We start from the raw sequence: 27,134 nt of genomic DNA, 5'->3' as shown, positions 1-27,134 counted from the left end.
ACGCGCCAAACTTTTGTCCGGAATAATAAGAAGAATAACTAGAATGTACATTTCCTGAAGAAAATGTGAAGTGGTGCTTGCAGTGGCAAAACTCACCACTCGGTTGCTAGGATTTTGTACATGATTGCATACGAGACAACAACCATGTCTGTACGATGTTGTGGAGCTGAAATATGGCTTCTATATGTTGCAATATGGTTGCTAGGTAGCTCTAAACGGTTGCTATGGTGTGGTTACACAGTTACCATGATGATATTTACAGACTGGTTTCCCAACCAAAACAAACAAACACACCCCCATGTCTATACGATGTTCTGGTGCTGAGATATAGCTCATTCATGTGTTTGTACGGTTGCTAGGGTACTCCAAATGGTTGCTACGGTTTGTTTATACAGTTTATGGGGTAATATATAAAGAGTATTTGCAAGTCTGGGTCAAAAAATGGCCAACTCTGTGTTTTTACAATGTTTTGTTGCTGAGATATGGCTTGTAAATGTTGTTCAATGGTTGCTAGGGGCCTCTATGACCTTCTGAATCAAAGATATGATTTTGCAAATTTTGAGCCTATGTTAAGTCTATGGGAAATTTTTCGGCAAATTTTTCGCCCGCCAGACGAACATTGTACACCCGATCGCTTATAAAAGTCATAGCACACCTCTCCTCAATAAACCGGTCGATTTGACACCTCATTTAGGGGTCTGTGACAAACGGTGTGGGGCGAGTTACGCGCCGAAGTTTTGTCTAGGTGAATAGTAATCACAACACTAGAATGTACATTTCCTGAAGAAAATGTGAAGTGGTGCTTGCAGTGGCAAAACTCACCACTCGGTTGCTAGGATTTTGTACATGATTGCATACGAGACAACAACCATGTCTGTACGATGTTGTGGAGCTGAAATATGGCTTCTATATGTTGCAATATGGTTGCTAGGTAGCTCTAAACGGTTGCTATGGTGTGGTTACACAGTTACCATGATGATATTTACAGACTGGTTTCCCAACCAAAACAAACAAACACACCCCCATGTCTATACGATGTTCTGGTGCTGAGATATAGCTCATTCATGTGTTTGTACGGTTGCTAGGGTACTCCAAATGGTTGCTACGGTTTGTTTATACAGTTTATGGGGTAATATATAAAGAGTATTTGCAAGTCTGGGTCAAAAAATGGCCAACTCTGTGTTTTTACAATGTTTTGTTGCTGAGATATGGCTTGTAAATGTTGTTCAATGGTTGCTAGGGGCCTCTATGACCTTCTGAATCAAAGATATGATTTTGCAAATTTTGAGCCTATGTTAAGTCTATGGGAAATTTTTCGGCAAATTTTTCGCCCGCCAGACGAACATTGTACACCCGATCGCTTATAAAAGTCATAGCACACCTCTCCTCAATAAACCGGTCGATTTGACACCTCATTTAGGGGTCTGTGACAAACGGTGTGGGGCGAGTTACGCGCCGAAGTTTTGTCTAGGTGAATAGTAATCACAACACTAGAATGTACATTTCCTGAAGAAAATGTGAAGTGGTGCTTGCAGTGGCAAAACTCGCCACTGGGCAGATGCTAACACAATTAACATGTTGTGATACCATGATATACCACGTTTTAGCATTATTTACCACGATTTACCATGTTTCTAAGATGATTTACTACGATTTACCACATTCCAGCATGATTTACTATGATTAACATGTTGTTAGAATGATGCTGGCATGATTAGCATGTTGTTAACATGATTAGCATGTTGGTAGCATGATGCTAGCATGATTAGCATGTTGCTAACATGCTTTTAACAAGATGTTAGCATGATTAGCATTTTGCTAGCATGTTTTTAGCTAGATGCTAACATGATTAGCATGTTGCTAGCATTATGCTAGCTTGATTAACATGTTGTTAAGCATGATGCTAGCATGATTAGCATGTTGCTAGCATCATGCTAGCTTGATTAACATGTTGTTAAGCATGATGCTAGCATGATTAGCATGTTGTTAACATGATTAGCATGTTGGTAGCATGATGCTAGCATGATTAGCATGTTGTTAACATGCTTTTAACAAGATGTTAGCATGATTAGCATTTTTGCTAGCATGTTTTTAGCTAGATGCTAACATGATTAGCATGTTGCTAGCATTATGCTAGCTTGATTAACATGTTGTTAGCATGATGCTAGCTTGAATAGCATTGTGCTAGCTTAATTAGCATATTGGTAGCATGATGCTAGCATGATTAGCATTATGTTAGCATGATGCTAGCTTGATTAGCATGTTGGTAGCTTGATGTTAACATGATTAGCATTTTGCTAGCATGTTTTTAGCTAGATGCTAACATGATTAGCATGTTGCTAGCATTATGCTAGCTTGATTAGCATGTAGCTAGCATGATGCTAGCTTGATTAGCATGTTGCTAATATTATGCTAGCTTGATTAACATGTTGCTAGCATTATGCTAGCTTGATTAGCATGTTGCTAGCATGATGCTAGCTTGATTAGCATGTTGGTAGCATAATGCTAGCATTATTAGCATTTTGCTAGCTTGATTAGCATGATGCTAGCTTGATTAGCATGTTGGTAGCTTAATGATAACATGATTAGCATGTTGCTAGCATGTTTTTAGCTAGATGCTAACATGATTAGCATGTTGCGAGCATTATGCTAGCTTGATTAGCATGTTGCTAGCATGATGCTAGCGTGATTAGCATGTTGCTAGCATAATGCTAGCTTGATTAGTATGTTGCTAGCATGATGCTAGCTTGATTAGCATGTTGCTAGCATTATGCTAGCTTGATTAGCATGTTGCTAGCATAATGCTAGCATTATTAGCATGATGCTAGCATGATGCTAGCTTGATTAGCATGTTGCTAGCATGATGCTAGCTTGATTAGTATGTTGCTAGCATGTTTTTAGCAAGATGCTGTTGCGAGGTGGTTGCTAGGGTTTTCTGGGTGGTTGCTATGGTGTTGCTAGGCAGTTGCTAAGGTGTTCTGGGTGGTTGCTAGGCAGTTGCTAGGGTATTCTTGGTGGTTGCTAGACAGTTGCTAGGGTGGTTGCTAGGTGGTTGCTATGGTGTTGCTAGGCAGTTGCTATGGTATTCTGGGTGGATGCTAGGGCGTTGCTAGGCAGTTGCTAGGGTGTTCTGGGTGGTTGCTAGGCGTTCTGGGTGGTTACTAGGCAGTTGCTAGGTGTTCTGGGTGGTTGCTAGGCAGTTGCTAGGGTGTTCTGGGTGGTTGCTAGAGTTTTTTGGTGGTTAATAGAGCATTTCTAGACGTTGCTAGGGTGTTCAGGGTGGTTGCTAAGGTATTTTTGGTAGTTGCTATGGTGTTACTAGGTGGTTGGTAGTTGTCAAATATGGTTACTATGGAGTTTTTATAGAGTTCTTAAAATCTTTAATAACGAGTTCCTTCAGTACGGCACTCGGCCTGCGGCCTCGTGCCTATGGCCGAATAGGCACAAGCATGGAGCAATATCGCAAGGCTACGAGTGTGATATTGCTTTAAAAAATGTAAAAAAAATGTTTTTATATTATTTATTGGTTTAGGGTGGTTGCTAGGGAGCTCAGAGTGGTTGCTAGGGTGCTGTAACTGGTTGCTAGGGTGTGGCTATGAAGATTTTAGGCCATTACTTATTGGCTGCTTGATAATATAAATCCTCTGAGGGAGAGAGAGAGGGAGAGAAACGCAGGGGTGTCAGGCCCTTTGGAGTGGTGTGTGTGAAAACGGCAGTTGGGATTCAAATGTTTTTAGAACTCCCCATGTTAAGTCAATGGGACTTTTTTGGCCGCTTTTTCGTTCGCTGTGCGAACATCGTACACCCGATCGCTTAGAAAAGATATAGCACACCTCTCCTCAATGAGCCGCTCGATTTGACACCTCACTCAGGGGTCTGTGACAAACGGTGCGGGGCGCATTACGCGCCAAACTTTTGGCAGAATAATAATAATAAGAATAATAAGTATGAGTGACAATAATACTAGTGGTGCTTTGAAAAAGCACCACTAATAATAAGTTTAGTGACAATAACACTAGTGTTGCTTTGAAAAAGCACCACTAATAATAATAATAATAATAATAAGTTTAAATAGGATTTCAATATGTTGGCTCTCTCAAGCCAACTTAATAAGTTTAAATAGGATTTCAATATGTTGGCTCTCTCAAGCCAACTTAATAATAAGTTTAAATAGGATTTCAATATGTTGGCTTTCTCAAGCCAACTTAATAATAATCAAAATACACAAAAGACATAAACCAGGGAAACAGAACTTAACTAACAAGACATGTGTAAAACAATTAATTGGGAGTGATGAAAGGAAGCAGGAACTGAAATGAATACAAACTAAGAGTCAACCTAATACAAGTCCACATTACAAAACAAAAGAATAAAGAAGCAGAATTCATAATAAGAGTAATACCCGATTTTTTTTTTTTTTACATGAGGTTTTGTCAGATTAATATAATTTCTTAAAGTTAAAGTCGCATGAAACAGAAGTTGCACTCGTCTTTTCTTCCCTGTTGTGTCGTATATCTGAGTGAAACGGCTTCTGGGACAAGAACAAATGTGGGCGGGGCTTGATTTTGTCTGTGGGGAACTGATTGGATGGTTGTGGTTTGCTATTGGTGGATCTCATGTGAGTGACAGGTTGCCCCGCCCTCGTCATCAGAGAAGAGAAGAGATGCTGCAAGAGAGAGGAAGTTATTCTGATTCAAGATTATCTGGAACATGAATTTAAACAATAATGATATGCACCAATAAATAATTTAGAATAAATTCTGCAATATTGCATTAAAAAAAACAAGAATTGTCAATTTTGAATTAATTGTGACTTTAAGAACATATAAACACACTTTCAGATCTGTCCAGTTCATTTGAGGTCATTTGTTCAAGAATCTTTGAAATAAGTTTTGTCTGTGAAGAATCTTGTGAATAATTCACTAACGGGTCGTTGAATTATTCTGCTCAGATAAGTTCTGCTCAGCGACGCAGTTTGAGTGTGGGAATCATCGCTGTATTTCCAGCAGCTGGGTGTGTGACGGAACGGACGACTGTGGAGACGGGTCAGATGAGGACAGCAGATGCAGTGAGTGCTCATACTTCAAAACAGCATGAAATCGGACAAAGTATAACAAATAGCTTGACTGATGGATCATAGAGAATAGAACTGTTTTTAAAGTGCCCCTATTATGCTATTTTAAAGGTTCCTAATGTTGTTTTGGAGTCTCCTACAACAGGTTTACATGCATCACAGCTCAAAAAACACTTAATTTCTTCATAATCTCCACTGCAGCATCAGCTCTATTCTCTCAGTGTCTGAAACAGTTCGATCAAGGATTCAGTCTCTCTAAACCCCGCCTCTCTGAGAGCTGCTCTGCTCTGATTGGTCAGATAACTCAGTCTGTTGTGATTGGTCGACCGTGTCAGAAACCAAACGCTCATTATCATATCTGAATTTCAGCTCTGATCTTCCTCAGCTCTTGATACTCAGTGATACGAACAGTAACGATGGCGTGGGTTTTACCGTATCAATCTCATCAAAGTGGATTTGCTTTGTCAGCAGAAAACAGCGTCTTCTCCACATGAACAACACGAACCAAACTCTTCCAGTCTCAGATAAACTACAGTGTTTGAGGGTCAAAGTAGACGTTCACGGCAGCCAATGAAGAACATAGACTGGCATTATGCAAATCTGTTACAAACCTACGCAGATTCAGCAGGAAGTGAGACTGGAGTTACTGACCACTCGTTTCAGTTCAGAATCACTTCTTTCTTTTGAGAGACCAAAACTCCATTTATCTGAACTTTGAAACTTTGCAGATCTTTTACATTAACAAACAGCTCTATTACACACTCCAGGAAAGGGAATATCCCAAAAAGCATAACAGGGGCGCTTTAATATAATAAGTGACATTGAGTTATTCTAGAAATTGTTTTATGTGTCTGTGAATCATGTGTTTTTGACTCAGAGAATAAAACGTGCAGTGCGGACGCGTTCCAGTGTCCCGACTCACACAAGTGTGTCCCGCAGCGCTGGGTGTGTGATGGCGACAGAGACTGTCCGGACGGAGCCGACGAGAGTGTGAAGGCCGGCTGTGGTGAGTGGTCTAACACACCTCCTGCTTTTGTGCAAACACTGTGCGAATCACTCCTGCTAAACAGTTTGTTTCTTTTTTTCGTTTAGTGTTCAATAACACGTGTAAGGCGGGAGAGTTCATGTGCCAGAACAGACAGTGTATCGCCAAACATTTCATGTGTGACCACGACAACGACTGCGGCGACGGATCCGACGAGTCTCAGGAGTGCGGTATGTTCATGATTATTTCAAACAAGATAATTATAGATTTATGAAATCCTTATTAAAGCTACAAAAGTTATTCAGTCAAGAGCAGTGAGTGATTTTCTCTTTCTTTTGTTCTTTGATTATCCTTAACGTCAGACAGCAGCAGGTTTATTAGGTTTATTAGGCTGCTGTCACTTTAAGACCTGACGCACATGACGCAGATCTGACACGCATCCCGTTTTCCCACAACTCTTTACGCTCATTTAAGATTTTATTTAACTCTTTTAAAACTGTGCTTGTGAGGATACTCGACAAAACGCGCCATTTTGCCATAATTTTGTGCGTTTTTGTCCATTCAAGCGCTGTCTGAAGTGTCTCTCTGTGCGCACAAGTGTGTGTGTGTGTGTGTGTGTGTGTGTGTGTGTGTGTGTGTGTGTGTGTGTGTGTGTGTGTGTGTGTGTGTGTGTGTGTGTGTGTGTGTGATTAAAAGCATGATTATCTAATGTAACGGATCCCAAATAAAAGGATGACGGGAAAAAAATGGATGCTACTTTACACTAACTTAAAAACTTTAAATATTTTGAATGCGATAAACTGGAAATAATTAATTGTGTGCGTTAACGCGTTCATATTGACAGCCCTAGTTGATTGCAATAAAATAAACATTAACTGAAATAAAATAAAATATTAAAAAGTATTATAATTCAGCTTGTTGCCAAAGCAACTTTTCTCAGTTTTGTTTATAGGTGCAGATCAAAATCAAATTCAAAATAGGGTTACACATTATTGAAAGTCCACTATAGACATCCTACCAACTAAAGGTTACTTAGTTTGCATCTACATGTCAACTTACTCTCATTAGAGTATTAGTAGTGTTAGTTTATGGCTAATGGGTTAGTAGAATAAGTTGACACATACTTGTAAAGTTACTTATAGTCAGTAGAATGTGTGTTGAGGAGCATCAAAATAAAGTGTTAGCAGATATTAATCAGAAAGTCTATTAATACTCTAATGACTGCTATTGACAACTAGCTGGAAAGTTACTTATAAAATGTCTAAAGTGTTACCCAAAATATTAACAAAAAATATAATAGTATATCATTGATAGTAAAATAACACTGCCTCTCTGCAGTATTCGTTGCAAGGTTATATGCCTTGTGAACACACCATAAAAAGAAGAATAAAACAGCATGTTTTGTTACCCATTACTACAGAAGTGATGCTTTCATAGGTTTGACTTCACTGTATTATTTGAGATCTCATCAGTCTGTGTTCATCTCCGTAGAGTATCCCGCGTGTAAGGCCAACGAGTTCCGCTGTGACAACGGCCGCTGCCTGATCCGGAAGTCATGGGAGTGTGACGGAGAGTTTGACTGCCATGATCACTCAGACGAAGCTCCCAAAAACCCTCACTGCGACAGCTCTGGTATGAACTAAATGCTAATCCAGCTCGATATCTGTGACCTTGTTCTAAATGACAGAGCCAACAAACTATCCAGCAGTCTTTGTGGCTTCATGTAGAGTGAAACACAAGACCAACCGAACTGAGAGCATTTGGGAGTCACAGAACAATGCTGGCACACTATTAAAAATGTGACCCTGGATCACAAAACCAGTCACGTGTCGCACGGGTATATTTGTGGCAATAGCCAACAGTACATTGTATGGGCCAAAACTATCGATTTTTCTTTTATGCCAAAAATCATTTGGATATTAAGTGAAGATCATGTTCAATGAAGATATTTTGTAAATTTTCTACCGTAAATATATAAAACATTTATTTTTGTGAGTGAATGAAGCACAATCGTCAACATAATTGAACAACTTTAAAGGAGATTTTCTCAATGTTTCGATTTGTATGCACCCTCAGATTCCAGATTTTCAATAGTTGTATCTCCGCCAAATATTGTCATATCCTAACAATCCATACATCAATGGAAAGCTTATTTATTCAGCTTACAGATGATGCATACATCTCAATTTCAACTAACTGACCCATGTGACTGGGATTGTGGTCCAGGGTCACAAATATCAGCATTTTTTGGAAAGGCTTTGGAAAACATGTCCTAAGGTTATACTAGAAACCTGCAGGGCTCTCATGGGCTGGACCAGTCCAATCTGCACATGCATTTAATGATTCTTTCTTTTTTCCCTTCAAGCAGAAAAGAAGTGTAACGAAACGGCGTATGCGTGTGGGAACGGTAAATGCATCAGTGAGATGTTACTGTGCAATCGTAACGATGACTGCGGCGATGGATCGGACGAGCTGAACTGCTTCATTAATGAGTGTCTGAACAGTAAACTGAGTGGATGCTCTCAGCTGTGCGAGGACCTGAAGATCGGATTCAAGGTAAAGGTCAAGCTTATGGCACTTTCCCATGTCTAGAAAATAAACTTCTTTAAGGCGAGACACGGCAGGCAAAAACATCTTTTTTTTTTACTGGTCAATTTTGAGATTTTTGGATATTTGTCTTCAATAACATGTCTTCTTTCAGACTTGTGGTGAAAAAAAGTCCGAAATACACATTTTTTAAATATATGCAAAATAGTGCATATTTAATTAGATATGGCCTAATTTGCATATTTAAACATTAAATTACAGAAAACTTGTAATACATTTTTTTCTCATCTTAATGTAGGTAATCAACTGGGAAAGTTTCATGGTGATATCTGCTAGTTAAAAATGTTACCCTATTCACCTGTAGTGTCTGACCTTAAGGCAAGACACTACAGGTGAATAGGGTTAGAAAATTAACCAATATCACCATACTTCCACTGGTTATTGTTCACAGTATATTAAGTTTTGTGAAATGCAATGTTTGAATATGCAAATAAAGAATCATCTATTAAATATGCATTAATTTGCAAGGTTCAAAATTATTGTTTCATTTTTTTGATGACATAGTTCAAGGGGATTTTTCAGGCGAGGTCTCTTTTTATTAAAGCATAATTCAGAAAATAATGTCAACAGCCAGAAAATGTTTTTAAGAATAAAACGTTATAAATCAGGTGAAAAAAACCTGAACAAACCCCGATGTAAAAACCTATAGAATATAAATGCATAAATGCGCTTTGTCTGTAGTGTCTTGCTTTTAAAAATACGTTTTATTTACTTTACACTGGCACAGTCCGATACTTACTTTTCTTTGTGTTTCTGTCTCCAGTGCAGATGCCACACTGGCTTTAGACTGAAGGATGATGGGAAGACCTGTGTAGATGTGGACGAGTGCTCCACCTCGTATCCCTGCACACAGCATTGCATCAACACACACGGCAGCTTCCGATGTGTGTGTGTGGACGGCTTCCAGCTCAGCCCCTCTGACCACACCATCTGCAAGTCCACCTCTGGTACGAGTCACTGTCATGGTCGGTTGCAGTAAAGATGAGATGAGAAGGATCTAAAGGGGACCGATTATGCACTTTTTTAGAAGATGTAATATAAGTCTCATGTGTCCTCAGAGTGTCTGTGAAGTTTCAGCTCAAAATACCCCACCGATCGTTTATTATACCTTGTTGTAAATGCCCATTTTTGAGTTGAGTTGCATGTATCTTTAAATGCAAATGAGCTGCTGCGTACCGCCCCCCTTTCCAGAAGAGGGCGGAGCCTTTACAGCAAGTGCCTCGGATACTCTGGCAAAAACATTTGGTTGGTTTTGATTATAATCTCATGCTCACATGACATCACATGAGTGTTAAACTAAGTTCTCTTTCACGTCTTATTGCACTTAACCTGTCTAATGCACACAAGGTTGTGTCAAAAACACACAAAGTTCACATAAACACAGTCGGTTATGTCTGTGAACGTAAACAGCAAGTTAAGAAATCACATGTGTATATAAGATCTGTGTATTAAAGTGAAAGCAGTGTAATATACAGTACCTACTGCAATATGCTGTTAATATGAATCAAACAACAAAAGAAAAACAGAAAATCACTCACTGCTCTTGACTGAATAACTTTAATAGCTTTAATAAGAATACATTTCTTACTTGAACGCTGCTGTTAAATACTCTGTCGAGGAGATAAACATGGCAGACTGTGTTCAGCTCACTGAGGGGCGGAGTCTAAGCTAATAGGGCGGAGTCTGTCAGCAGTCGTGGGCGGGGCCTGTGCAATGTGAGCACATTCCTGAACGGCTCATTCTGAGACATTATTTCAGATTTATGGGGAAAATAAAAAACAGAGTGGATGGATACTACAATAGGGTGGTTGTGTACACAAACTGCGAACACATAAATACAGTACGTTCAAAAACTTATAAAAGTGAATTTTGCATAATAGGTCCTCTTTAACACTAAATAAAACGCTCAAGGCGAGCAGGAACAGAACAACTGGTTACACGGTGTGAACGGACCATGAACATAGACACAGATAATCCCTTACATTTGTGAGGCTCTAGACTTGGATCCTTCACGGGGTCCCGAGTGCTTGTGTCATAGTTGTGCTCGCCATGATTCACACAAGACAGGCACTTGTCAGTACGACGAAGTGGGTATTATCTTTCCCATAGCGTCGCTATCTCAGACTCAGCACTTGAAAGGGAACTACAGATGCCTAAAAAAATAAACACTTAAATGTGTATTTTGAATGTCTTCTTTCCACAAGTCTGAAAGAAGTCAAGTTATGAAAGAAAAATAGCCTAAATCTCAAAATGTGCAAGTGCATGGTGTGTTTATTCATACCTGCAGTCATGGGAGTTTCTTTTTTACTTTAATATGTTTTTTCTTTTCCACTTCACTGTGTAGACGAGGAGCCGTTCCTCATCTTTGCCAACCGTTATTACTTGAGAAAGCTCAACTTGGATGGCTCAAACTACACACTTATAAAGCAGGTATGATTTGACACTAGCGCAATTTTTTTTTTAACTCTATTCTGTAACATTTCATTGCAGTTTTTCCTCATGAATTGTCTTCATCTGCAGGGACTGAACAATGCTGTTGCGTTAGACTTCGACTACAGGCAGCAGATGATCTACTGGACAGATGTCACGACTCAAGGCAGCATGATACGCCGCATGCACATCAATGGCAGCAACGTTCAGGTGATCTGCATGTAACTGCATCTTTATTCAACCTTACTGTGATGTCAGCCAAACGGCGGTTGAAACTAGACTTTCGTTCGGATTCTTTGGCAGGTTCTCCATCGCACATCTCTCAGCAACCCTGATGGTCTGGCTGTTGATTGGGTCAGTGGTAACCTGTACTGGTGTGATAAGGGACGGGACACTATCGAGGTGTCGAAGCTAGACGGAGCATACAGGACTGTTCTGGTCAACACTGGACTGAGGGAACCCAGAGCCGTAGCTGTGGACGTCCGCAATGGGTAAACAGTGAAAATTACCCTATTATGCTTTTTGGGATATTATCTTTCAAAGTTAATCTTTGATTTTTTTTAAGTTTCAAAGATCAAAGTGCAGATAAATGAAGTTTATCCACTTTGATGAGGTTAATTACTGTTCGTATCACTGAATGTCAAGAGCTGAGGAAGATCAGGAGCTGAAATTCAGATATGATAATGAGCATTTGGTTTCTGACACGATCGACCAATCACAACAGACTGAGTTATCTGACCAATCAGAGAAGAGCAGCTCTTTAGAGAGACTGAATCCTTGATCGAACCATTTCAGACACTGAGAATAGAGCTGATGCTGCAGTGGAGATTATGAGAAAATAAAAGTGTTTTTGACATGTGATGCATGTACTGTAAACCTAATGAGACACCAAAACAACATTAGGGACCTTTAAAATAGCATTATAGGGACACTTTAATTGTTTGTTTGTTTTTCATTATTTTGTTCTCCTCTTCCTGTTTCTGCTAATATTCCTTGAAGGACGGTGAACTGAACGTGTCTTAACAATGATGTTTGTCTTTGTCAGGTACCTGTACTGGTCTGACTGGGGGGATAATCCTCACATCGGCCGCATTGGGATGGACGGCACCAACAGAAGTGTGATCGTACAGGACAAGATAACGTGGCCCAACGGTCTCACTCTGGACTTCATCAATGATCGCATCTACTGGGCCGATGCCAGAGAGGACTACATCGAGTTTGCCAGCTTAGACGGAACCAATAGACACACTGGTGAGGGAAAAAACACAAGCCATTTGGTAAAACCATTTTTGGTATTCAGTACAGCACCAGGATTGTGACTATAAACTGTAGTTAAGAAGATAATATAAGAAACTTACAAGTATGCATTTTTGGAAGTATATATATATATACATACATATATATATATATATATATATATATATATATATATTATAACTGAGCATATGACAGATGATGAGGACATTGAACGTTGCATGTTGTATATGCAGGCTAAAGTGAAGACATCACTGTTTAAAGCATATTGTACACCACTTTTATACTGTCCATTTGTGGACAAATGATAGAACATCTAGCTTACAGAGGCTTCAGGTAGCTTACAATGATGCAGTGAGAATTTTATTAAGGAGACCTAGATGGCATAGTGCAAGTGAGATGTTAGTAAGTGTGGGAGTTAACACATTTAAAGCTGTGTTACGGAATCTTATGTACAAATTTATCAGACTTAATGCTTCTAAAAATGAGATTACCATGGGTCTATCTGTGACATAAGGTTTAGCACTACACGATATCAGTCTAAAGTGTGGAAACACTGGTACTTTTGTATTTATGTAACGCATTGATGTATTTTTTTGTTGTTGTTTGTTTTATATGTTGGGTGTGTTTTAAAAATGTGGGCCCTGAGTCTGTAATAAAGCTTTGGTTGATATAAATAACTTTACTACCATTAAAAGGTAAGAGTTTTGTTTTATTGTGTAAGGTTGCTGCGTGTTTATTATGTTTGTGTAGTTAAGAATCCCCATGTTTGTGTTGCAGTTTTGACTCAGGACATCCCGCACATATTCGCCATGACTATTTTTGAGGAGTACATCTACTGGACAGACTGGGAGACCAAGTCAATCAACAGAGCTCACAAAACACAGGGAACCAACAAGACCATGCTGATCAGCACACTCCACAGACCCATGGACATCCACATCTACCACCCCTACAGACAGCCAGAAGGTCAGGACACTCATGAGCCGCGTTTACACCCAAATTACCCGGAACAATTTGTCCCAGGAACTTTTTTTTCCGCCAGATCTGTTGCTGTCTGCGTTTCCATCGTGATCTAAAGCAGTGGTTCTCAACTCCAGTCCTCCGGACCCGCTGCTCTGCACATTTTGTATGTCTCCCTTATTTAACACACCTGAACCAGATCATCAGCTCGTCAGGAGAGACTCCATGAACTGATTTGAGTGTGTCAGATAAGAGAGACATACAAAATGTGCAGAGCAGCGGATCCCGAGGACTGGAGTTGAGAACCACTGATCTAAAGTACCGTAAAAATGAGGCAAATTAGTCCGGTGACGTAAGACTGCGCTACTTTACAGTTCCCGCTGGATTTCATCCTCTGAATTTAAGCTTAATAAAGCCTGAACCTCGTCGTCGGTCCATCGGTCGTATTTTTTAAACTCCATTGTTGATTCGAATAGCAAACAACTGTTACTGCACGCAACGCAACAGATGGTGGTTAAAATCATAGAAATCATATAATAAAGGCTAGATGTCTCGTCCGCGCTGCTGGCCAATGGAGGTCGACGTCCGCACACGGCGGCCATCTTGCCACAGGGAGCTCGCTCACTCGTAACATTGTGTTTTAATGGTGCATGTACTTTTAAATAACCATAACTTGCTAAATTTTCTACCGATTTTCAAACGGTTTGGTTTGTTATAAACTTCAGAGATGTAGTTAGGACAATGCATACGAATAATTAAGAAAATCTGCAATTTTAACATGTTCCAGCGTTCAGAATTATAGCCACGTTAATAACGTTTGTAAGAAACCAAACCGTTTGTAAATCCGTCAAGATTTCAGCGAGATAAGAGGATTTGTGTTTGTGCTGATCACTCACCTTACTTCAGATACCACAGAGCTCGCCAGAAAGCTTCCCTGTGACAAGATGGCCGCCGGTGATGCCGTTCGAGACTCCGCTTTAAGACATATAGCCTTATATGGATATCTATGGTTAAAATCACCCAGTCAACCAATGAAAATGCTGCATGAACTTAACCAATCAGCATGTTCAGCGCCCAAGTCCCACCCCTGAAAGTTCCTGAACTATGAAAAAGTACTACCCCGCAAGCAGGGACTTTTCGGAGGGGGAAATATTTACCTGGAACTTCATTTAGACCCTGGTTCCTGTGGTCGAAACACACGAGTACCACCCCAAAGTCCCTAGCTCCTGGGGAAACCTGGATATATACTCACACTCATCTCATCCAAATGTCACAGCAGCAAAAAATGAAGTCCGTAAAGAGAAATCAAATTAATTGTTTGCAGATGCCATTTGGTTGGTGTATTCTCTTACCCCAACACCCCAGACTCTCACTACTGGTTGAGCTGGAAAGTGATTGACAGATCTAAGCGGACCGCTCTCAATTTTTAGATGGTGTCTGTGAGGCTCAATGTTCACACTTTTGGGGGAGATAAACCCATGAATGGCATACTGATAGTCCTCAGTGAACAATAAACTGGGTTAGAGGTGCATTGTGTAATATTTAGGAGGATCTGTAGACAGAAATGCAATATCATATACATAACTATGTTTTCAGTGGTGTATAAAGACCTTACTTAATGAACCATTATGTTTTTATTACCTTAGAATGAGGCATTTCTCTCAACATACACCGCGGGTCTCCTTACATCGACATGTTTCTACAGTGGCCCTAAACGGACAAACGCGTTTCGTCACTATGTTGTTCTTCATGCAAAGAAGCTACAGCTAAAGTCAGCGAATAAAACACTGACACAATGATGAACAAGTAACAATAATATTTGCAATAACATATCGTTTTACTAAATAATTAATAAACCTTATTTCTTAATTTATCTTTGTAAAGAAACCTCATTGCTTAACTGGCTACTCTCTGCTGTCTCAGACGACGACATCACTTCCTGTCGGCCACCGTAACTTCTGTTGGGTGCAGTTCACAAACTCACCACTAGATGCCGCTAGAAATCACACGCTGCACCTTTAAAAGAATGTAATTTAACATAAAAAAAATATTAACATACTTAAAATACGCCTATAATCAGGGCCTTCGCTGGTGTATCCGGGGAACGGGGCAGGTTGTTGGAGGGGGGACTTGGTTGAAATCACGGGGTCCCCCTTAGGCCGGGGGCCCAGAATCGTCACCACCTTTTGTCCCGCTAGCGACGGCCCTGCCTGTAATGTTGTGTTCTCTTCTCTCCCATTAGTCACGAATCACCCATGTCAGACAGACAATGGCGGCTGCAGTAACTTGTGTCTGCTGTCTCCGGGTGGTGGCTATAAATGTGCCTGTCCAAATAACTTCTACCTGGCCGCTGATGGGAAACAGTGCATGTCGAACTGCACCGCCAGCCAGGTGAGGGCATGATCATGAGACTAGTTAAACCCAGTCTGACACAGAATAACACAGCGTTTCTCATTTGAAATATGCACCTGTGACATCTCTCCTCAGTTTGTGTGCAAGAATGACAAGTGTATCCCGTTCTGGTGGAAGTGTGACACTGAGGACGACTGCGGAGACCGATCCGACGAGCCTGGCGACTGCCGTGAGTGATTGTGTGGATTGTAGGAGAGACGTTTTCACAGCCAAACCCATGTGTAATAAGAGCACAATTGTACATGTTTCCTCCAACAGCTGACTTTAAATGCAGACCCGGTCAGTTCCAGTGTGGCACTGGTATCTGTACAAACCCAGCGTACATCTGTGACGGAGACAACGACTGCCAGGATAACTCTGATGAGGCCAACTGCGGTACGTTTATGGACATGTTTCAAGTATCTGCATGTATCTGCATCGGCAAATTGTCACATTTACATTCAAAAGCAAATATCAAATGAATCCGACGAATCAGTGCACAAAACACGCTAAACAACCGTTTCCAGTTGCCGCCGTTCTCGAGTCAATAACTCACTGATTCAGTGATTCGTTCAGAGCGATTCTACTGTTAACAATTCACTAGATTGTTAATGTCTGACTCAAAATGAGCAAAGAACTGGGAGTTGCTTTAGTGTGTGCGCGACTGATGGCTTGAAAAGTTACTAATGTGGAATATTTGTATTGATTATAAATGTAAATCTTATTTAGGTCATGATTGTTGGTTATTTATGAACTAAATCTGTTGTGAAAGGCGAGCTGTTTAAACCCAATGTGTGAAATGCTTGAAATGGACATATTTGTGTATTACCCTCTGAACTCGTTGGCTTCTTTAGTTAAAAACTAGATAAAGTTGAAATAAGACAAATGAATGCCCATGCTGTAGCTGTTGACATAATGATAGAAATCTAGCATGTTTGCATAGCATTCTTCTTAAAAGGTTAAAACATTTTGCCCCATGTGACGTTTTATATTATAGCCTATACTATTCGTCACCACATATTTACAAACACGTTGTCTTCATTTTTAAATGCTATATTCTATATTTTGTTATTTTCACTTGATCACAATTGTTTGCATATTTTGAAGTTTCATGTTCTGATAGTGTATATTTTTGTATAAAAACAAGTACTTAAGTAAAATTGTACTTTCACTGGAGTAATATGTATTAGGGTATCTGTCTCTGCAACTGAGTTACGGTTTGAAAATTCTAATCGGATGAGACTATAATCAAAGTCATTGTAAAATATCCATTATGTATATAAACATTTGTGATAAACAATATTAATACCTATAGTTGTGCTAGTGAGTGACCTTGACAGAAGATATGATTATTCAGATTATTGGATTAGTGGAAGTATTTCAAGAGTGGGTTATCATGTTGCATGCATGTTACATAAAAGCTTGACTTTTTGCCTGAGAACACCATATTATCTGTGGTAAGATTACTGTAACGCACTGCCCAGTTGTGTTATAAATAAGTCTGTTTATGTGTGTTTTGCAGATATCCATGTGTGTTTACCCAGTCAGTTTAAATGCACGAATCCCAGTCGCTGTATCCCAGGAATCTTCCGCTGTAACGGCCAGGACAACTGCGGGGAAGGAGAGGACGAGAAAGACTGCCGTGAGTTTCTTTAGGAAGATTATAAAAATAGCGCTGCTAAAAGAAAGAGGCGTGTAAAGCCTTTTGTGGTTTAATAATCACACAAGGCCATGTCGTGATTTTGATTATAATGTGATTCGTTGTATAGCCACACACACACACACACACACACACACACACACACACACATACATCACAGTTAATCTGGAAGATCTATGATGAGTGTTCCCTATCAAATTTTAAAAGGATAATATTCAGATGTTTTCACAACATTTTTTGATTTGAGATCAGAAACTACCGTTGAAACTTTGGCGTTAGTAAGATTTTAGATCATTATTATTATTTTTACGTAATGCATTGCCAACAAAAGCAACAAAATATACTTCACTCCTTAGTACACTCCTTGATGAAAATTCAGCTTTGATCACAGGAATAAATTACATTTTAACATATATTCACATAAAAAACTGCTATTTTAAATTGTAATAATATTTCACAGTTTTGACTGTATTTTTGATTAAATAGGGTTATGGTTGGCATGAGGGACTTCTTTCAAACATATAAAGAAATCTCACAGACCCCAAACTTTTGAACGCTAGTATGTATTTGTATGCCACATGAATGCAGTGCATGAACATTGTTTAGTATAGTTTAGTATGTTCAGTCATGGCTTTAACACACAAGTGAGAGTAATATTTTTGAGAATATTTTTGAGAATGTGATTGAAGTATAACATGTTTCTTTGTGTGTAGCGGAGGTGACGTGCGCACCGAACCAGTTTCAGTGTGCCATAACCAAGCGCTGTATCCCGCGTGTGTGGGTGTGTGACCGTGATAACGACTGCGTCGATGGATCCGACGAACCCGCCAACTGCAGTAAGTGGACACTCATTATATACAATATCTATTATCCCAAAATGGCTGAATATCTGCTGATATTATCATCAGTCGGTCACTTCTACCAGTTAAAGGTATAGTTCACCCAAAAATGAAAATTAGCCCATGATTTACTCTCCCTCAAGTCATCCTCGGTGTATATGACATTCTTCTTTCAGACGAATACAATCGGAGTTATATAAGAAAATGTCCTGGCTCTTCCAAGCTTTATAATGGCAGTGAATGGCCGTTTCTGTTTTGAAGTCCATAAAAGTGCATCTATCCATCATAAAAGTGCATCTATCCATCATAAAAGTGCATCCATCCATCATAAAAGTGCATCTATCCATCATGAAAGTGCATCCGTCCATCATAAAAGTGCATCTATCCATCATAAAAGTGCATCCATCCATCATAAAAGTGCATCTATCCATCATGAAAGTGCATCCGTCCATCATAAAAGTGCATCTATCCATCATAAAAGTGCATCCATCCATCATAAAAGTGCATCTATCCATCATGAAAGTGCATCCGTCCATCATAAAAGTGCATCTATCCATCATAAAAGTGCATCTGTCCATCATAAAAGTGTATCTATCCATCATAAAAGGGCATCTGTCCATCATAAAAATGCATCTATCCATAATAAAAGTGCCTTTATCCATCATAAAAGTGCATTTATCCATCATAAAAGTGCATCTATCCATCATAAAAGTGCATTTATCCATCATAAAAGTGCATCTATCCATCATCTATCCATAATAAAAGTGCATTTATCCATCATAAAAGTGTATCTATCCATCATAAAGTGCTCCACAGGCTCCAGGGGGTTAATAAAGGGCTTCTGAAGTGAAGCGATGTGTTTGTGTAAGAATAATATTTATATTTAACACATTATAAAGTAAAATTCTAGCTTCCGGCCAAACGCAGTCTACTTGCGTTTCATTTTCATTTTTGGTGTGAACTATCCCTTTAATCTCAACAGTAGCATCACGCAGTTCTTTCTCTCGTGTCTCTGCAGCTCAGATGACGTGTGGTGTGGATGAGTTCCGCTGTAAAGACTCGGGGCGCTGTATCCCCGCGCGCTGGAAGTGTGACGGAGAGGACGACTGTGGCGACTCCTCGGACGAGCCCAAAGAGGAGTGCGGTGCGAACACAACACTAGCACATGCCTTTCAAACTTATTCATTACAAATTCGGTTTATTAGACACATTTATAGTTGTTTTGGTCAAATTTAAAATATACAATTTTAAAAGTTTTGAATGTGATTTAAAACTCATAATAGTTTTTGTTCATTAAAGATTATTTTGGTGAATTTGATTTAAAACTCATTGTAATTTTATTTGTCAAGTTCAGTTTATATTTCTATAAAAAATTATTTTGGTCAAATTTAAAATATATACATTTTTAAAGATTTGAATGTAATTAAAATGTATAATAGTTTTGCTCTTAAAAGATTATTTTGGTCAAATTTAAATGTGAAATTTTTAAACGTTTTAAATGTGATACATTTTTTTTGTTTTATTCTCTAGATTCAGTTTATAATTTAGATTTTAAATAATTTTGGTCAAAAATAAATAAATAAAAATAATTATATATATATAAATGCATTATTATGTTTTAAACAGCATTAATATTGTGATTATATATGCAGATGAGAGGACGTGTGAGCCGTATCAGTTCCGCTGTAAGAACAACCGCTGTGTCCCCGGCCGCTGGCAGTGTGACTATGACAATGATTGCGGGGACAACTCGGACGAGGACAAGTGTGGTAGGTTTCCACCGGCCACTGATGTGTGTGAAGTGAACATCAGGCACACACTCAGAGACACGCTTCATGTTACATCATCACAGCGATGACAGCAGGAACTAAATGAGGAAACTCACACTGGCCCAAAAACCTGATCGTTGCCATTCTCATTTATTTGTTCACATTGTTAATGAACAAGGGGGCTTTTTCATTCGTGCATGTTTCCGTTTCGTCCAGTCATTTACGTGTCTACATCTTGTTTTTATTCTTCATTTCACACTGCCACATTGATGTGTGTTAGAGGTAGGTTTCCATTTTCAAATGTCCTTCAGTCCTGAAACGTCTCCTTCAGTGGCTGCTTGCTGATGACAGGGAGGCTTGAATGTTTTACTAATTGTTAATAATGCATAAAAATCCAGAGCTATCTATCGTTTTTGATTGTGATCTACATGTGTTTAAAACTAAACGGTTAATCATGATAATCAAAGCCAATGACAATGTATTACTGAGCCTTTTCCAGTCTCGGCAGTGAGCCACGGTCAAGCCCATTCCTGCAGTTTTTGAGCTGCTATGATTTGAGTTTGATTTGTTCCCCGCTGCTCCCGAACCACCCAAACCTCCATCTGTCCCTGTGTCTCCGGTCATATCACCTACCATCCCCTGCTTCTCCAGCCGAAGTGATGTGAATCACAAGATTAAAAAAGTCTGGGCCACATTTCACCACAAAATGACATTTTGTTGAAAGAAAATTAAGCTTGTTGGGTTTTTTTTTGCACTGTGACATTATTTTTGATGGCAATGAAGCACATTTCCCCCCTAAACTTCTCATTGTAATTTTTTTCAGACCTTTTACTTTTCAGTTTGTTTGTAGTTACCACTATTGTCAGTGGCGATTCTCACTAGATTATTATTACTGTGATTTACTGTGATACTTTTTTACTCAAATGTGCAGTAAGTGATTTCTGAGAAACGCTGTTGAAAGTGGATCGGACCGAGCAGCACAACACACTTGTGGCCGGGGGCGGGTTAATGTAAATTTTAGGGATTGTGATGTCACTAACCCGGGAGGAATGTCGTGTAGTCCTTACCAGCCGTTTGTTGTAGTCCTTAAAAAGCAATTTCTTTAAAAGAAAATTTGCTTTGAACTCTGAGCGTTGTAACTTTGCAGATGTTGTTTATGCTCAAACAGCAACATTACACACTAACTAAAGTTAGAAAAGTCAAATCATAATCAACCACCCCTTTAAAGGTGCTCTAAGTGATGTTGGGTGACGTCACTTCTTGTTGACGTTCGAAGTATTGTCAAACAAAATGGAGGCTAGCTCGACCCTCCCTCCTCCTCATCCCAAAAAAAAACTAAACAAAAAAAACAGCATATTAGAAGGATTTCTGAAGGATTATGGGACACTGAAGACTGGAGTAATGATCACAGAAATAAATTACATTTTACAATTTTTTCACATACAGCTATTTTAAATTGTAATAATATATCAAAATATTATTGTTTTTAAAAAACTTTTGGAAAGTAGTGTATGAACTCTATAATTAATACATCTTTTTTTAAATTACTGTAATGAGAATGAGATTTTTGCACTATAACTAAGAATTAGGATGAAAATGTGCTTTATTGTCATTAAAAAAATAAAGTCGCAATGGAAAATTATTTTTACACTAACAACCGGCTTTGTTTACTTTATACTAAATACAATTTGTTCTTTCTTTCTTTTGATTATGTAGTGAAATGTGACATGGACATGTTTTTGACTGGTTTTGTGTGATTCACCCGACTGTATGCTATAATATGACAAGATACTGTAGAATAATTCTGGAGGTTTGTGTTGTGTGCGTGTCAGTGCCCAGGAAGTGCTCTGAGAGTGAGTTCGCCTGCACCAGTGGCCGCTGTATTGCTGGCAGATGGAAGTGTGATGGAGACCATGACTGCGCTGACGGATCTGATGAGGTACGTCACAAAACCATTCAGTGCAGGAAAACACACTTCAGCAGATTTTCCAGGGCTCAACACTAAAGATTTTTTCCAAGGGCCCACCACAAAAAAAGTAATAAATAAATGAAATAGGCCTAGTTTCTGTCTTTGTTGTTTTTGACCCATAACCTTTTATCACCAAAAACTACTAGACTAAATCATATATATTTAAAATATTTTTGAAAGACAAGTATACTTTCAGTAATAAAATAAGAGCTAATAATAATTTTTCGAAATGGCACAAATACAGTAGAACAAACAAAATAAACATTGCTTTTAATGTTTTTCAGGCAAGTCTAACAGTAATTTTCAGGTAGAGAAAATAAATAATCAAATGTTAAATAACACCGCAAAGTCTTCACTGTATAAATTTAATATAGATGAATCCGTATTAAAGTTACTAAAGTTATTCAGTCTTTAATTTTTTGTCCAGGTTTATTAGGCTGCTGTCACTTTAAGAGCTTCACTGATCCAATATACTGTTACGCATGCGTTTTATTTCTCAACTGCTTATGTTCACTTTAGATATAACAGACTATGTTTACTAGGATACCGATTTTGTGTGAATATGTCCATTCAAGCACAAGAAGACGTGAAAGAGAACTCAATTTATCATTCGCATCATATGCATTCTGGGTGCGGATATGTGGACACAAAACTTCTCACTATTGAGTTGAGTTCTCTTTCGCGTCTTCTTGCGCTTGAATATTTAAATTGTCAAGGATTAAAAACATGTGCAAATGATGAACTTTCGTGATGCAGCACTGGCCCGATCAGACAAGTGACAGTTGCCTCAACTGTCCCGAACGAACAACGTTTACACTGGCCCGGGGCCATTGGGCAGTCCTTATTGTCGAGCCCTGTTGTCACAAATGATGACCCTCATGAATAGCAAACACTCATTGCAGTATGAATTGTGCGTGTTTTGCAGAACGGCTGTGATGTGAAGTGTGATAATGACCAGTTTCAGTGTAAAAACGGTCACTGTATCCCGTTCCGCTGGAGGTGTGACGCTGATGCAGACTGCATGGACGGCAGTGACGAGGAGAACTGCGACACTGGAGGTTAAACATGTTAAAGAAAGAGTTCACTTTAAACTGAAACTCCAGCAATATTATGTTGCTTCGAACCTTGACTGTCTGCTGTTTTAGAGACTTTTTGAAGAATATTCTCACAGCTCTTTTCCATATAATGATAATTTATCATACCCATGTTTGTCATGGTCCATAAAATAACTCCATACGAATTGTGCACTACATTACATGTCTCCTAAAGTCATACAATATAGCTTTGTGTGAGGAACAGACCAAAAGGTAATTATTTGCTAAAATACCCTGCATTTAGCCCACATTCTTATCCAGATTCAGTTGCATAAACTGGTTAAAGTTCAACTGCAAGTTGTATGGAATACTTTTATTGTTGTTTTTGGAAAGAGCAGCTAAAAGAAAAAAGAAAAACACTCAAAGTATCCAGATTTGAAAAGTCATAAGGGTAAGTAAATAATGACAGAATTTTTATTAATGGGTGAACTGTTCCTTTAAACAACAGCATTACCCATACTGTAAATCAGTGCCTGCAGTATTAATTAGAGTGATCAGACTGTCTGGAGAGGGTTTTAGTATTCAAGGAGGTCTTTCTGAAGATTCTCTGCCAAGCGTTTTACACACACACACACACACGGTAATTGCTGTGCGGTTGTGCTGGAATGAATACAGATGAGTTACACTGTGTGTGTGTGTGTTTGTGTGTTAGTGGGTCGATTCTGCCCCCTGGATGAGTTCCAGTGTAATAACACTCTGTGTAAGCCGCTGGGCTGGATGTGTGACGGCGAGGACGACTGCGGAGACAACTCAGACGAGAACCCAGACGTGTGCAGTGAGTAGTTTAATTTTTTCAACTCAATTAGCACTTTATTTCCCCTTAGACTCCCTCAGAAATACTTACCTGAACTGTGATACAAGCAAGTACAATAGGGCTGGAATATATGACTCCAATCTTACATCAGGCGTTGTCGTTTTATATTTATTTTTGGGGGGGAAATTAAAGCAGAGATGGTTTAAATATTAAATCCCAATCTACTAATGCCTATTTTTTTTTATAATTCAGTGAATTAAACACTTCACAAATCAAAGATATTTTGTGACGTTCGATTATTTCCTATTTTTATTTGAAACTTGATGGACGAAAGCCCAAAAAAAATCTCAGATAATAAAAACTATAATGAAAATGATAAAGATATAGTTTAAAAAAAAAGAAATGCTTAGAATAAACAGAACTAATATATACAGTATTTATTGCTATAGTTATCGTTAGTCTGAAATAAGTGTGAAAACAGTTTAGAGTTTAAAGCAAAATAACTCAAAACAAGCAAACGTTTTGGCTCTCGGGTCACTGTAACCGTTTCCTGAAAAAGCGGGAACGAGATGCTGCGAGATGCTTGATTCAGCGCTCTGGGAACACTTTTTGTTGTGACCAGCTCTGAAATATGTGTGCAACACGTCAAATTGAGTTAGAACGTTTTATAACCTCGGACTCTGACGTCATCGGAATAATTAGATGTGCCACAGGTGCATCGACAGGTATCATTTTGTCTGAAGAGCAGTTCTGGGACATCCTCAGTGCGGCAATGAAGCGCAGCATCTCATTCCCACTTTTTCAGGAACAGGGTTACAGTCAAGTAACCCGAGAAGTTCCCTTTCAAAAACGACTCTCAATGCTGTGCTTGATTCAGCGCTCTAGGAACGAGAATACCCACAACACCGCACTGGGGGTGTCTGGACCCCTCATGGTTGTGTAGTGTGAACTCACAAGCAAGCGAAAAGGTCTCAGACATAAGCTTGTGATGTTGACTCAAGGAAGTGTGAGCCCGGAGTGGCATGAATGTCCAAACTGTAAAATCTTATGAATGTGTGAGACCGGAGAGGACCAGTCTGCTGCATCACAAACACGCTGCAGAGGGGCACCCCCCATCAAGGCTCGGGAAGAAGCGACCCCCCTGGAAGAATGAGACCTGATGCCTACTGGCGAAGCTCGACTGCGCGCTTCATAGGCAAGGGCAATAGCATCCTTCACCCAATGTGAAATTGTTTGTTTTTTGGCGGCTGCCCCCCTGTTATGGCCCCCATGACAAACAAATAGTTGCTCTGTCTTACGCCACTGGCTAGTGCTGTGGACGTAGGCCAGAAGAGCCTGGATTGGACACAGTCTGTGAAGTTTCTCCTGATCCGGCGTTGTGAACTGCGGAGGACAGAAAGAAAGGAACCTTAGGCAGGTAGTCAGGATGAGGATGCAAAATTGCTTTCACCATTCCTGGCACAAGGTCTTAGCTGGATAACGAGATAGACAGAGCCTGCAAATCCACAATTCTTTTCAAAGAAGTGATAGCCACAAGAAAAACCATCTTTAGAGTCATAAGCTTGTCAGGCGCAGACTCAAGAGGTTCAAAGGGGGTCTCAACCAGACCCTCAAGGACTATAGCTAAGTCCTATAAAGGGATCTTGGTTCTAATGGGAGGCTTCAGTTGCCCTGCCCAACAAACGAAGCGGGCGAGCAGAGGATGGTTCATGAGTGGAACCCCATCAATCAAGGCATGGCAAGCCGATAAAGCGGCCACATAAACCCTTGGGGCATGTGTTTGCAGATAATTTAAAAATTCCAGAACTAAAACAATCAAGCAGTTAACTTGATCTGCATTACATGCAGTGCACCACCTTTCAAAGACACCCCATTTATTGGCATAACTTCTTCTCGTGGAGGGAGCCCTAGCACTGAGAATGGTCTCTATAACTACAGGTGAAAAAACAGTGTCCCTCAATTGCTACCCTTCAGGGGCCAAACATGAAGGTTCCACAGCTCGGGCCGGGGATGAAATATTGTCCCCTGTGCTTGAGACAGAAGGTCCCTCCGTTGAGAAGAGATATTTTCTCCGAGAACCAAACTCTGTTCGACCAACGCGGCACTATCAGTAAGAGGCAAGACCCTTGTTGACGAACTCTGGCTAGAACTCCCGGGAGCAGAAAAACCGGGGGAAACGCATACAGGCACATTCTGGACCATGTATCTGCCATCGCTTCCAGACCCACAGAAGTAGATGGGACATTGCGAAGGTTCATTTCTGCTTTGTAAAATCTTTCCCAGATTTGTTTCACTACCTCGGGGTGGAGTTTCCATTCTCCCGTTGGTATTCTCTGTCTGGACAGTAAATATGCTCCCACATTCAGATGCCCAGGGATATAGACTGCTTTTAGTCACAGGAGTTTGTCCTGAGCCCCCAAAAAATCTGCTGTGCTAGCCCATTTATGCGGCGCGAGCGCAGACTGCCCTGTTGATTTATGTAAGAGACTACTGCCGTGTTGTCCTAGTGCGGGTAGAAGTAGTCCTCAGCTGCTGGGGGAAGTATTTCAGGGCCAGAAATACAGCCATCAACTCGAGGCAGTTGATGTGCCAATTGAGCTGATGACCCTCCCATACCCCGTGGGCTGGACGACCACCTAAGACCATTCCCCAGCATGACAGGGAGGCGTCTGTCGTTAGCATTTTGCGATGACAAGGCGCACCCAGATTGGGACCCAAGGCGAAAAACTGGGGTCTGAGCCACATAGAGAGGGTATATAGCCCGTGGCGCGTAACCCTTAACTGCCCTCGGGGATTGGCCCTTGGATGAAATCCCCTGGCTTTGAGCCACAACTGAAACGGTCTCATATGCAAAAGGCCCAGAGGGATCACCGTGAACGCAGATGTCATGAGACCTTATTTGTTGATACTGATGAACAGTACGATCTTGGCCTAGCCTGACTTTGCTCAGGGTATTCTGAATGGTCTCATCTCGAGCAGGAGACAACTGTGCCCGCATCGTGATCGAATTCCATGCGACCCCTAAATATGTCGTTCTCTGGGTAGGAGAGAGAACGCTCTTGTTGACGTTGAGTCTAAACACCAGAGAAACTGTGTAATTCAAAATGCGGATGCCCTAAAGTCGCAATGGAGCCAGTGCTGCATCCATGCACATTGTTTATGTGCGGGGTGATAAAGCTAGACCAAATGGAAGAACCCGATATTGATAAGCTTCACCCCCGAAAGCGAACCTCAGGAACTTTCTGTGTTGTGGCAGTATTTCTATGTGAAAATATGCGATGAGGTACGTCACAATAGAAGAGATTGCTGCTCTTGTGACAGTAAGTGCGCCTGCTCCGGTTTCAA

At 40.0% G+C, this 27,134-nt stretch overlaps 1 protein-coding gene across 1 annotated transcript in view; it reads left to right on the top strand.

Annotated features, from left to right (window-relative positions):
- lrp1aa (low density lipoprotein receptor-related protein 1Aa) overlaps nt 1-27,134 on the top strand; it is a 223,070-nt gene that overhangs the window by 173,506 nt on the left and 22,430 nt on the right. The window contains exons 51-71 of the mRNA XM_082156602.1: nt 4,952-5,068; nt 5,952-6,080; nt 6,167-6,289; nt 7,551-7,691; nt 8,428-8,615; nt 9,430-9,613; nt 11,011-11,096; nt 11,187-11,306; nt 11,400-11,587; nt 12,142-12,347; nt 13,131-13,319; nt 15,556-15,704; nt 15,801-15,894; nt 15,984-16,100; nt 17,227-17,346; nt 18,078-18,200; nt 19,222-19,347; nt 19,856-19,972; nt 21,805-21,911; nt 22,867-22,999; nt 23,688-23,810. Of these exons, the coding sequence (XP_082012728.1) occupies nt 4,952-5,068; nt 5,952-6,080; nt 6,167-6,289; nt 7,551-7,691; nt 8,428-8,615; nt 9,430-9,613; nt 11,011-11,096; nt 11,187-11,306; nt 11,400-11,587; nt 12,142-12,347; nt 13,131-13,319; nt 15,556-15,704; nt 15,801-15,894; nt 15,984-16,100; nt 17,227-17,346; nt 18,078-18,200; nt 19,222-19,347; nt 19,856-19,972; nt 21,805-21,911; nt 22,867-22,999; nt 23,688-23,810 (2,880 nt within the window). The remainder of the gene's footprint in view (nt 1-4,951; nt 5,069-5,951; nt 6,081-6,166; nt 6,290-7,550; nt 7,692-8,427; nt 8,616-9,429; nt 9,614-11,010; nt 11,097-11,186; nt 11,307-11,399; nt 11,588-12,141; nt 12,348-13,130; nt 13,320-15,555; nt 15,705-15,800; nt 15,895-15,983; nt 16,101-17,226; nt 17,347-18,077; nt 18,201-19,221; nt 19,348-19,855; nt 19,973-21,804; nt 21,912-22,866; nt 23,000-23,687; nt 23,811-27,134) is intronic.

Source organism: Leuciscus leuciscus, assembly GCF_965113295.1.
Source record: "Leuciscus leuciscus genome assembly, chromosome: 23".
NCBI lineage: Eukaryota > Metazoa > Chordata > Actinopteri > Cypriniformes > Leuciscidae > Leuciscus > Leuciscus leuciscus.
This window is presented reverse-complemented; position numbering and strand designations above follow the sequence as displayed.